This window comes from Palaemon carinicauda, chromosome 18 (genome assembly GCF_036898095.1).
Source record: "Palaemon carinicauda isolate YSFRI2023 chromosome 18, ASM3689809v2, whole genome shotgun sequence".
NCBI classification, from domain to species: Eukaryota; Metazoa; Arthropoda; class Malacostraca; order Decapoda; family Palaemonidae; genus Palaemon; species Palaemon carinicauda.
In genome coordinates, this window is record NC_090742.1 from 480,166 (window position 1) to 494,323 (window position 14,158).

At 34.3% G+C, this 14,158-nt stretch overlaps 1 protein-coding gene across 1 annotated transcript in view; it reads right to left on the reverse strand.

Moving 5' to 3' along the window:
- Positions 1-494: 494 nt before the first annotated feature.
- LOC137657576 (uncharacterized) overlaps positions 495-14,158 on the reverse strand; it is a 15,816-nt gene continuing 2,152 nt past the window's right edge. Inside the window, exons 2-4 of the mRNA XM_068391912.1 lie at positions 12,671-12,874; positions 1,634-1,853; positions 495-1,009 (exon numbers count right to left, since the gene is read on the reverse strand). Coding sequence (XP_068248013.1) covers positions 774-1,009; positions 1,634-1,853; positions 12,671-12,874 — 660 coding nt within the window. The 3' untranslated portion in view covers positions 495-773. The remainder of the gene's footprint in view (positions 1,010-1,633; positions 1,854-12,670; positions 12,875-14,158) is intronic.

A 14,158-nucleotide genomic window follows, 5' to 3' on the forward strand; every position in this document is an offset into this window, starting at 1 on the left:
CTTGCCGGCTTTGCTTTCATTTTTTAGTCGCATTGCCATAAAAACTAATAACTGGCTCCATAGGAAAAAGGACACACAACTAAAGGCAAGTCTCAATTCCTTGTGATTAGACTATCGTAAGTGAATTACTGGAATCTGCCTGATTTTACTGCATAAAGACAATTTTCGTTTCTTGTGATTTGGGAAAGAAGATCCACTACCTGTGCTTCATTCTTTATGGTTTCTTATCTTTATGAGGTGTAACTGCAGATACAGGGGCCGGGGAATAGTGCATAAGTCTGTGATTGATACAGAAAAGAATTTTGATAACCTATGAAATATATATTGCCTCATCAAATATATTAATGAAATAAGAAGAATTGATTTATCATTCCTTGTTATTCCTTGACTAATTCTGAAATTTAATTCGCTATGAAAATGCCTAAAACGACAGAAGAAAATTCACCCTAAGTTTTTTTAAGGGTTAACAGTATTTATCTAGAATAATACGCTGTTACCACAATTGCTGCGATCGTTATATTCCAATTCATAGCCTTTTAAGTAAAACACTACGTTATCGATATTGATATTTGCTATGAACACCTGCCAAAGTAACCGATGTTCACCTACTGCAGCTCGGTGTTGTTCTCGATGTCCATATAGTTTACTTTATGGATCTAGGTCGTCATCAGTAACGACAAAAGCCTTATTCGTTCCATTATTCACAATAAAAATATCGATAAGGTAACTGAATTCCTTTTATGGTTGGTCGTTGCTCTCAAGGCAACAGCGCTTTACTTCTGTCCTGCCAGAGTTTGAAGATCCTCAAGAGTATTGACGGGAGGCTCTTTGGGTGGGATGTACTCCGCAGGTTTAGCCAAGGCCTTTTCGTCATCCGTCTCCAAGGGCAGACCCATCTCTTGGTCGAAGACCTGACTGCGATTCTTCTCTGCTTGGTACTGGCGACGAATTTCTCGACTCCGACGCCGAAGACACACCCAGAAGACGACGAATACGGGCAGGAAAGATCCTGGAATGTGAGATAATACCTGAGACTTGGAAAGCAAACCCCAACACCCTCCTTGAATGCCACACACACACACACACACACACACACACACACACAAAACAAAGAGAAATTATTATTGAAATGTAGGGGTTACGAAAAATATGGTAATAATATAAAACAGAAATATATATGGTAACTAACGTTGTATTATGAACAATTTAGGCATTCATATATATTTATTAAATGCCTTGTTTGAACTTGAATAGGATATGAAAAAATTGTCATACTCCGGGCCAACTGTCAGAGATTTTTCTTGCATTTTACAAAAAAGATAGAAAAATAAAGAAATACATTAGATATTTTGTTCAATATAGAAAGTTATGATAGAGAAAAACACGGAAAGATGAAAAATAAATTACACTGTAGGAATAACTTGACCAAAAACGCTTTTCTGTGCGTTGTTGTAGATTGCAAAGCTATTCCGGCCAGACACGGGCTCTTATAAATTTTCCTGTATATACATGCATTCAAGATGCTTTAGCTCCGATATTCCAATGTCAAACCACTCTTTAAATCACCAATCTAAGGAGATAAAGCCATGCATAAGTGGCATGTAATACCCGTAGAACCAGGAAATAAACCCACCGAAGATAATTGTCAGTGTGATTCCCACAGCTTGGTAAGCAACCAACTTTGCGTCAAGAAATCCAATGGCAATGATCCCTGCGGACGCCGCAGTAGCAAAGAAGAGCATCATGCACCAGGAGGAGATGAAGGTGTAGGAGAGGTTGCAGAAGCGCGCTTCGCGGTACACCTTGGATGTCTCTTCGTCCATCTCTAGGGGGAAACGGTGGTCGCAAGTTCGCTGTAGGGACATAGAGACAAAGAAGAGATGTTATCTTTTTTTTAGGAACACTGAGTATTGTTAGCTATCGTATTGTATCAAAATAAGTTTTGAAATATTGTGATGGTTCGGTTCGTTTACGATTACCTCACCTTATGTGGTACCTTCTCAGTCAAATAATCCTAAAGATTTTGTATAAATAATCTTCACTGACAAATCGTTTTTCTTTTACGGGCTGCCAACGCAAGAGCCCGTGTTTTACATACTGTAAGCTGGAAAATCTAACAGCAACAACCTTATGTGGGACACGGGCTATTGCGCTGGCAGTCCGTAACAGAAAATTAATTAGATAGGGATTTTAAATGAACAAACTCAAGTCATGAGACTTATGGAATAGGCTATAGGTTTTAGTGACAATTTTTTTTCTCAAAGTTATTTTAATTGAATGGAAAAGGAAAACTATTTTGATTTTGGAGTGATATATATTAATGCGAATTAAAGTTAAAGTGATATATGCAAGGACTCCCGGGCAAGGGCGAAATATTGTGATGAAATGTCAGTCACCGGCACTCTAAATTTTCCTAGGAAGAACAGATAACTTCTTGACGGAAACAGTATTTAATGAATATGAGAAAGGTGAAATGAAAGCACGAATAAGAATCAAGACGAATGGAATATGAAAAGATGAATACAGGGATACGACATATTTACCATTTGACGTTGAAATAACATAACAGGTTTGACAATAATTTAATTGAAAAATAAAATGTTAAGAAAAACATATTTTGAATTTAGTAAATTACAGAGACTGAAAATAACGAAAATCAGTAGATGAATTTGAAGATAATTATTAAAGTTCTGAAATGGATCACCTCGATTCCAATTCATAGACAGTTTATGATTATCATAAAGCGACGAATATTAACCTATAAAACTACGACATTTAAAGAGGTAAATTGCCAAATTACCCATATATATATATATATATATATATATATATATATATATATATATATATATATATATATATATATATATATATATATATATATATATATATATATATATATATATATATATATATCAAGAGATTGAACGAAATCAAGATGTGAACTATGAATATTATTCAACAATTCATTGGAGTTATGAAATAATCCATAAAAAAATAAAATTCCCTTATAAATTACGAAATGATCCATTGAAAATATAAAAACTATGAAACCCATGACAAACAAACTATATGAATTAAGAAATTAACCATAAAAATTTTTGAAAAATCCTTACAAATTATGACATGAACCAATTAAAAATGTGAACTCGATGGAATCAACAGCTGTTAATCTAATAAAGGTATCCAAACACTTACCTATGACAAACACTGAATTATGAAATGAGCTATGCAAAATTCCTAATAATCCATACAAATTATAAAATTAACCATCTAGATTAAAAATTTGTGTTCTATCTTGCTTCTTTTCCCAATTCCTTTTATTTAGGTTTTGTAGTTTATATATGAAAGATCAAATTTAATTTTGCTGCTGTTCTTAAAATATCTTATTTTGCTTGCTCATTACTTCTCTTGTAATTTCTTTATATCCTTGTTGCCTTTCCATATTGGGATATTTCTCCCTGTTGGAGTCTTTAAGCTTATAGCATCCTGCTTCTCCAACTATGGTTGTAGCTTAGCTTTTAATAATAATAATTAGATTATCATTAGAGCCATGAAATCAGCAGAAAAGACCTTGGGCTTATAGCATCCTGCTTCTCCAACTATGGTTGTAGCTTAGCTTTTAATAATAATAATTAGATTATCATTAGAGCCATGAAATCAGCAGGAAAGACCTTGGGCTTATAGCATCCTGCTTTTCCAACTTGGGTTGTAGCTTAGCTTTTAATAACAATAATTAGATTATTATAAGAGCCACGAAATCAGCAGAAAAGACCTTGGGCTTATAGCATCCTGCTTTTCCAACTTGGGTTGTAGCTTAGCTTTTAATAACAATAATTAGATTATTATAAGAGCCATGAAATCAGCAGGAAAGACCTTGGGCTTATAGCATCCTGCTTTTCCAACTTGGGTTGTAGCTTAGCTTTTGATAAAAATAATTAGATTATCATTTGAGCCATGAAATCAGCAGAAAAGACCTTGGGCTTATAGCATCCTGCTTCTCCAACTTGGGTTGTAGCTTAGCTTTTGATAATAATAATTAGATTATTATAAGAGCCATGAAATCAGCAAAAAAGACCTTGGGCTTATAGCATCCTGCTTCTCCAACTATGGTTGTAGCTTAGCTTTTGATAACAAAAATTAGATTATTATAAGAGCCATGAAATCAGCAGAAAAGACCTTGGGCTTATAGCATCCTGCTTCTCCAACTTGGGTTGTAGCTTAGCTTTTAATAACAATAATTAGATTATCATTAGAGCCATGAAATCAGCAGAAAAGACCTTGGGCTTATAGCATCCTGCTTCTCCAACTTGGGTTGTAGGTTAGCTTTTAATAACAATAATTAGATTATTATAAGAGCCATGAAATCAGCAGAAAAGACCTTGGGCTTATAGCATCCTGCTTCTCCAACTTGGGTTGTAGGTTAGCTTTTAATAACAATAATTAGATTATTATAAGAGCCATGAAATCAGCAGAAAAGACCTTGGGCTTATAGCATCCTGCTTTTCCAACTTGGGTTGTAGCTTAGCTTTTAATAACAATAAATAGATTATTATAAGAGCCATGAAATCAGCAGAAAAGACCTTGGGCTTATAGCATCCTGCTTCTCCAACTTGGGTGGTAGCTTAGCTTTTAATAACAATAATTAGATTATTATAAGAGCCATGAAATCAGCAGAAAAGACTTTGGGCTTAGAGCATCCTGCTTTTCCAACTTGGGTTGTAGCTTAGCTTTTAATAACAATAATTAGATTATTATAAGAGCCATGAAATCAGCAGAAAAGACCTTGGGTTTATAGCATCCTGCTTTTCCAACTTGGGTTATAGTTTAGCTTTTGATAACAATAATTAGATTATCATTAGAGCCATGAAATCAGCAGAAAAGACCTTGGGCTTATAGCATCCTGCTTTTCCAACTTGGGTTGTAGGTTAGCTTTTAATAACAATAATTAGATTATTATAAGAGCCATGAAATCAGCAGATAAGACCTTGGGCTTCTAGCATCCTGCTTCTCCAACTATGGTTGTAGCTTAGCTTTTAATAATAATAATTAGATTATCATTAGAGCCATGAAATCAGCAGAAAAGACCTTGGGCTTATAGCATCCTGCTTTTCCAACTTGGGTTGTAGCTTAGCTTTTAATAACAATAATTAGATTATTATAAGAGCCATGAAATCAGAAGAAAAGACCTTGGGCTTATAGCATCCTGCTTTTCCAACTTGGGTTGTAGGTTAGCTTTCAATAACAATAATTAGATTATCATTAGAGCCATGAAATCAGCAGAAAAGACCTTGGGCTTATAGCATCCTGCTTTTCCAACTTGGGTTGTAGCTTAGATTTTGATAATAATAATTAGATTATCATTAGAGCCATGAAATCAGCAGAAAAGACCTTGGGCTTATAGCATCCTGCTTTTCCAACTTGGGTTGTAGCTTAGCTTTTGATAATAATAATTAGATTATCATTAGAGCCATGAAATCAGCAGAAAAGACCTTGGGATTATAGCATCCTGCTTCTCCAACTATGGTTGTAGCTTAGCTATTGATAATAATAATTAGATTATCATTAGAGCCATGAAATCAGCAGAAAAGACCTTGGGCTTATAGCATCCTGCTTTTCCAACTTGGGTTGTAGCTTAGCTTTTAATAACAATAATTAGATTATTATAAGAGCCATGAAATCAGAAGAAAAGACCTTGGGCTTATAGCATCCTGCTTTTCCAACTTGGGTTGTAGGTTAGCTTTTAATAACAATAATTAGATTATCATTAGAGCCATGAAATCAGCAGAAAAGACCTTGGGCTTATAGCATCCTGCTTTTCCAACTTGGGTTGTAGCTTAGCTTTTGATAATAATAATTAGATTATCATTAGAGCCATGAAATCAGCAGAAAAGACCTTGGGCTTATAGCATCCTGCTTTTCCAACTTGGGTTGTAGCTTAGCTTTTGATAATAATAATTAGATTATCATTAGAGCCATGAAATCAGCAGAAAAGACCTTGGGCTTATAGCATCCTGCTTCTCCAACTATGGTTGTAGCTTAGCTTTTGATAATAATAATTAGATTATCATTAGAGCCATGAAATCAGCAGAAAAGACCTTGGGCTTATAGCATCCTGCTTCTCCAACTATGGTTGTAGCTTAGCTTTTGATAATAATAATTAGATTATCATTAGAGCCAAGAAATCAGCAAAAAAGACCTTGGGCTTATAGCATCCTGCTTCTCCAACTATGGTTGTAGCTTAGCTTTTGATAATAATAATTAGATTATCATTAGAGCCATGAAATCAGCAGAAAAGACCTTGGGCTTATAGCATCCTGCTTTTCCAACTATGGTTGTAGCTTAGCTATTTATAATAATAATTAGATTATCATTAGAGCCATGAAATCAGCAGAAAGACCTTGGGATTATAGCATCCTGCTTTTCCAACTTTGGTTGTAGCTTAGGTTTTAATAACAATAATTAGATTATTACAAGAGCCATGAAATCAGCAGAAAAGATCTTGAGCTTATAGCATCCTGCTTCTCCAACTATGGTTGTAGCTTAACTTTTGATAATGATAATGAGATTATCATTGGAGCCATGAAATCAGCAGAAAAGACCTTGGGCTTATAGCATCCTGCTTCTCCAACTATGGTTGTAGCTTAGCTTTTAATAACAATAATTAGATTATTATAAGAGCCATGAAATCAGCAGAAAAGACCTTGGGCTTATAGCATCCTGCTTTTCCAACTTGTGTTGTAGCTTAGCTTTTAATAACAATAATTAGATTATTATAAGAGCCATGAAATCAGCAGAAAAGACCTTGGGCTTATAGCATCCTGCTTTTCCAACTTGGGTTGTAGCTTAGCTTTTGATAATAATAATTAAATTATCATTAGAGCCATGAAATCAGCAGAAAAGACATTGGGCTTATAGCATCCTGCTTTTCCAACTTGGGTTGTAGCTTAGCTTTTAATAACAATGATTAGATTATTATAAGAGCCATGAAATCAGCAGAAAAGACCTTGGGCTTATAGCATCCTGCTTTTCCAACTTGGGTTGTAGCTTAGCTTTTGATAATAATAATTAGATTATCATTAGAGCCATGAAATCAGCAGAAAAGACCTTGGGCTTATAGCATCCTGCTTCTCCAACTATGGTTGTGGCTTAGCTTTTGATAATAATAATTAGATTATCATTAGAGCCATGAAATCAGCAGAAAAGACCTTGGGATTATAGCATCCTGCTTCTCCAACTATGGTTGTAGCTTAGCTTTTGATAATAATAATTAGATTATTATAAGAGCCATGAAATCAGCAAAAAAAGACCTTGGGCTTATAGCATCCTGCTTTTCCAACTTGGGTTGTAGCTTAGCTTTTGATAATAATAATTAGATTATCATTAGAGCCATGAAATCAGCAGAAAAGACCTTGGGCTTATAGCATCCTGCTTTTCCAACTTGGGTTGTAGCTTAGCTTTTAATAACAATAATTAGATTATCATTAGAGCCATGAAATCAACAGAAAAGACCTTGGGCTTATAGCATCCTGCTTTTCCAACTTGGGTTGTAGCTTAGCTTTTAATAACAATAATTAGATTATCATTAGAGCCATGAAATCAGCAGAAAAGACCTTGGGATTATAGCATCCTGCTTCTCCAACTATGGTTGTAGCTTAGCTTTTGATAATAATAACTAGATTATTATAAGAGCCATGAAATCAGCAGAAAAGACCTTGGGCTTATAGCATCCTGCTTTTCCAACTTGGGTTGTAGCTTAGCTTTTGATAATAATAATTAGATTATCATTAGAGCCATGAAATCAGCAGAAAAGACCTTGGGCTTATAGCATCCTGCTTTTCCAACTTGGGTTGTAGCTTAGCTTTTAATAACAATAATTAGATTATCATTAGAGCCATGAAATCAGCAGAAAAGACCTTGGGCTTATAGCATCCTGCTTCTCCAACTATGGTTGTAGCTTAGCTTTTAATAACAATAATTAGATTATTATAAGAGCCATGAAATCAGCAGAAAAGACCTTGGGCTTATAGCATCCTGCTTTTCCAACTTGGGTTGTAGCTTAGCTTTTAATAACAATAATTAGATTATTATAAGAGCCATGAAATCAGCAGAAAAGACCTTGGGCTTATAGCATCCTGCTTTTCCAACTTGGGTTGTAGCTTAGCTTTTGATAATAATAATTAGATTATCATTAGAGCCATGAAATCAGCAGAAAAGACATTGGGCTTATAGCATCCTGCTTTTCCAACTTGGTTTGTAGCTTAGCTTTTAATAACAATAATTAGATTATTATAAGAGCCATGAAATCAGCAGAAAAGACCTTGGGCTTATAGCATCCTGCTTCTCCAACTATGGTTGTAGCTTAGCTTTTGATAATAATAATTAGATTATTATAAGAGCCATGAAATCAGCAGAAAAGACCTTGGGCTTATAGCATCCTGCTTTTCCAACTTGGGTTGTAGCTTAGCTTTTGATAATAATAATTAGATTATTATAAGAGCCATGAAATCAGCAGAAAAGACCTTGGGCTTATAGCATCCTGCTTTTCCAACTTGGGTTGTAGCTTAGCTTTTAATAACAATAATTAGATTATCATTAGAGCCATGAAATCAGCAGAAAAGACCTTGGGCTTATAGCATCCTGCTTTTCCAACTTGGGTTGTAGCTTAGCTTTTGATAATAATAATTAGATTATCATTAGAGCCATGAAATAAGCAGAAAAGACCTTGGGCTTATAGCATCCTGCTTCTCCAACTATGGTTGTAGCTTAGCTTTTGATAATAATTAGATTATCATTGGAGCCATGAAATCAGCAAAAAAAGACCTTGGGCTTATAGCATCCTGCTTCTCCAACTATGGTTGTAGCTTAGCTTTTTTGATAATAATAATTAGATTATCATTAGAGCCATGAAATCAGCAGAAAAGACCTTGGGCTTATAGCATCCTGCTTCTCCAACTATGGTTGTAGCTTAGCTTTTGATAATAATAATTAGATTATCATTAGAGCCATGAAATCAGCAGAAAAGACCTTGGGATTATAGCATCCTGCTTCTCCAACTTTGGTTGTAGCTTAGGTTTTGATAATAATAATTAGATTATCATTAGAGCCATGAAATCAGCAGAAAAGACCTTGGGATTATAGCATCCTGCTTCTCCAACTATGGTTGTAGCTTAGCTTTTGATAATAATAATTAGATTATCATTAGAGCCATGAAATCAGCAGAAAAGACCTTGGGATTATAGCATCCTGCTTCTCCAACTATGGTTGTAGCTTAGCTTTTGATAATAATAATTAGATTATCATTAGAGCAATGAAATCAGCAGAAAAGACCTTGGGATTATAGCATCCTGCTTCTCCAACTATGGTTGTAGCTTAGCTTTTGATAATAATTAGATTATCATTGGAGCCATGAAATCAGCAAAAAAGACCTTGGGCTTATAGCATCCTGCTTCTCCAACTATGTTTGTAGCTTAGCTTTTGATAATAATTAGATTATCATTGGAGCCATGAAATCAGTAGAAAAGACCTTGGGGTTATAGCATCCTGCTTCTCCAACTATGGTTGTAGCTTAGCTTTTGATAATAATAATTAGATTATCATTAGAGCCATGAAATCAGCAGAAAAGACCTTGGGATTATAGCATCCCGCTTCTCCAACTTAGGTTGTAGCTTAGCTTTTAATAACAATAATTAGATTATTATAAGAGCCATGAAATCAGCAGAAAAGACCTTGGGCTTATAGCATCCTGCTTTTCCAACTTGGGTTGTAGCTTAGCTTTTAATAACAATAATTAGATTATTATAAGAGCCATGAAATCAGCAGAAAAGACCTTGGGCTTATAGCATCCTGCTTTTCCAACTTGGGTTGTAGCTTAGCTTTTGATAACAATAATTAGATTATCATTAGAGCCATGAAATCAGCAGAAAAGACCTTGGGCTTATAGCATCCTGCTTTTCCAACTTGGGTTGTAGCTTAGCTTTTAATAACAATAATTAGATTATTATAAGAGCCATGAAATCAGCAGAAAAGACCTTGGGCTTCTAGCATCCTGCTTTTCCAACTATGGTTGTAGCTTAGCTTTTAATAACAATAATTAGATTATTATAAGAGCCATGAAATCAGCAGAAAAGACCTTGGCCTTATAGCATCCTGCTTTTCCAACTTGGGTTGTAGCTTAGCTTTTAATAACAATAATTAGATTATTATAAGAGCCATGAAATCAGCAGAAAAGACCTTGGGCTTATAGCATCCTGCTTCTCCAACTATGGTTGTAGGTTAGCTTTTGATAATAATAATTAGATTATCATTAGAGCCATGAAATCAGCAGAAAAGACCTTGGGATTATAGCATCCTGCTTCTCCAACTTGAGTGGTAGCTTAGCTTTTGATAACAATAATTAGATTATTATAAGAGCCATGAAATCAGCAGAAAAGACCTTGGGCTTCTAGCATCCTGCTTTTCCAACTATGGTTGTAGCTTAGCTTTTGATAACAATAATTAGATTATTATAAGAGCCATGAAATCAGCAGAAAAGACCTTGGCCTTATAGCATCCTGCTTTTCCAACTTGGGTTGTAGCTTAGCTTTTAATAACAATAATTAGATTATTATAAGAGCCATGAAATCAGCAGAAAAGACCTTGGGCTTATAGCATCCTGCTTCTCCAACTATGGTTGTAGGTTAGCTTTTGATAATAATAATTAGATTATCATTAGAGCCATGAAATCAGCAGAAAAGACCTTGGGATTATAGCATCCTGCTTCTCCAACTTGAGTGGTAGCTTAGCTTTTGATAACAATAATTAGATTATTATAAGAGCCATGAAATCAGCAGAAAAGACCTTGGGCTTATAGCATCCTGCTTTTCCAACTTGGGTTGTAGCTTAGCTTTTGATAATAATAATTAGATTATCATTAGAGCCATGAAATCAGCAGAAAAGACCTTGGGATTATAGCATCCTGCTTCTCCAACTATGGTTGTAGCTTAGCTTTTGATAATAATAATTAGATTATCATTAGAGCCATGAAATCAGAAAAAAGACCTTGGGCTTATAGCATTCTGCTTCTCCAACTATGGTTGTAGCTTAGCTTTTGATAAAAATAATTAGATTATCATTATAGCCATGAAATCAGCAGAAAAGACCTTGGGCTTATAGCATCTTGCTTTTCCAACTTGGGTTGTAGCTTAGCTTTTGATAATAATAATTAGATTATCATTAGAGCCATGAAATCAGCAAAAAAGACCTTGGGCTTATAGCATCCTGCTTCTCCAACTTGGGTTGTAGCTTAGCTTTTGATAATAATAATTAGATTATCATTAGAGCCATGAAATCAGCAGAAAAGACCTTGGGCTTATAGCATCCTGCTTTTCCAACTTGGGTTGTAGCTTAGCTTTTGATAAAAATAATTAGATTATCATTAGAGCCATGAAATCAGCAGAAAAGACCTTGGGCTTATAGCATCCTGCTTCTCCAACTTGGGTGGTAGCTTAGCATTTGATAATAATAATTAGATTATTATAAGAGCCATGAAATCAGCAGAAAAGACCTTGGGCTTATAGCATCCTGCTTCTCCAACTATGGTTGTAGCTTAGCTTTTGATAATAATAATTAGATTATCATTAGAGCCATGAAATCAGCAGAAAAGACCTTGGGATTATAGCATCCTGCTTCTCCAACTTGGGTGGTAGCTTAGATTTTGATAATAATAATTAGATTATCATTAGAGCCAAGAAATCAGCAGAAAAGACCTTGGGCTTATAGCATCCTGCTTCTCCAACTATGGTTTTGGCTTAGCTTTTGATAATAATAATTAGATTATCATTAGAGCCATGAAATCAGCAGAAAAGACCTTGGGCTTATAGCATCCTGCTTCTCCAACTATGGTTGTAGCTTAGCTTTTGATAAAAATAATTAGATTATCATTAGAGCCATGAAATCAGCAGAAAAGACCTTGGGATTATAGCATCCTGCTTCTCCAACTTGGGTGGTAGCTTAGCTTTTGATAACAATAATTAGATTATTATAAGAGCCATGAAATCAGCAGAAAAGACCTTGGGCTTATAGCATCTTGCTTTTCCAACTTGGGTTGTAGCTTAGCTTTTAATAACAATAATTAGATTATTATAAGAGCCATGAAATCAGCAGAAAAGACCTTGGGCTTATAGCATCCTGCTTTTCCAACTTGGGTTGTAGCTTAGCTTTTAATAACAATAATTAGATTATTATAAGAGCCATGAAATCAGCAGAAAAGACCTTGGGCTTATAGCATCTTGCTTTTCCAACTTGGGTTGTAGCTTAGCTTTTAATAACAATAATTAGATTATTATAAGAGCCATGAAATCAGCAGAAAAGACCTTGGGCTTATAGCATCCTGCTTTTCCAACTTGGGTTGTAGCTTAGCTTTTAATAACAATAATTAGATTATTATAAGAGCCATGAAATCAGCAGAAAAGACCTTGGGCTTATAGCATCCTGCTTTTCCAACTTGGGTTGTAGCTTAGCTTTTAATAACAATAATTAGATTATTATAAGAGCCATGAAATCAGCAGAAAAGACCTTGGGCTTATAGCATCCTGCTTCTCCAACTTGGGTTGTAGCTTAGCTTTTAATAACAATAATTATATTATTATAAGACCAATGAAATCAACAGAAAAAGTATCCAAACACTCACGCATCCACAGAAAGGCTTCGGCATCCGGACCAGTTTCCCCGTGTCTGTGTCGATGTACTCATCGTCGTCATCGTCTCCAACCACGGCCACAGGGGCCAGGGTGGGCTCCTTCGAAGGGTCGTAGATAGAAGAGACCTGAGGTTTTGTCCTGTCTTCTCCTCCTCCTTCCTCTCCTCCCCCTTCTTCTTCTTCTTCTGTGTCCTTCTGTCATTTTATTTTGGTATTTAAGAAAGGGATGAATTAATTGTTTTTGTTTTTTTGGTATTCATTTCTTTTTTTCATTCATATGATATTTTTACTTGGATTTCTGTTATATATATATCCGTATATTTTTTATATACATGCATAAATTACATATTTTCTTTCATAGACATGTACATATAAACACACACATATATACTGTATACACACACAACACACATACACACACACACACACACATATATATATATATATATATATATATATATATATATGTATATATATATATACATATATATATATATATATATATATATATATATATATATATATATATATATGTATATATACACATATATATATATATATATATATATATATATATATATATATATATATATATATATATATATATATATATATATATATATATATATATATATATATATATACTGCACTACTGCACTATAATTGTTAAGTGGATACTTTCCTCTTGGTAAGGGTAGAAGAGACTCTTTAGCTATGGTAAGCAGCTGTTCTACGTGTGTATGTGTCTTTGAGTGTGTGGGTGTGGGTATGTGTGCGGGTACGTTTCCAAGTGAAACGATTTGCATATATAAATGTATCATATGCTTACTGTAAATCTATGTATGATCCACCTTTGCCTTATGTTTCTTTGAGTTATACCTATACATTTTCCCTGTGCACATAGATTTTCTTGACTTAAACTTTAAATAGCCGTTTTTTTCTAGCCAGAACTCAGTCTAAACTGAGGTTGAGAATTCTTCCAATCAAATAAAGGTGGCAAAAAAGCATATAAAAACCTAATAATTTGGTATGTGCGATCAATAAGACCAGTGACTTTTGTGCAGTCCACACGCAAACTATCTCCTTAATAAAAAGAAGAAAAAAAAAACCTGATGTGCGTTAGATTAAAAGAATAACATTCGCTTTAAATTCGCCATAACTGAGTTTCAGCAGAATATCTAAAAAGGATTAGGGCTATCCAATCTTTTGTATATTACCATAAATTTACAAGCAGTGATGGAAATTTACTTCCAATTGATTTGTACAGAATGCATTATGACAGTGAATGAGCTACAAATACTCTACGTATATATCCCATCTTATTTGAATTATCCATGCGATTAAAAAAACCTAATTGATTTGCTCTTAGGAAGCAATAAATCTTATACATATTGTACACCTCTGCCACAAAAATATAGCACGTAGATTAATTCAACTCTGTGCATATATATATATATATATATATATATATATATATAT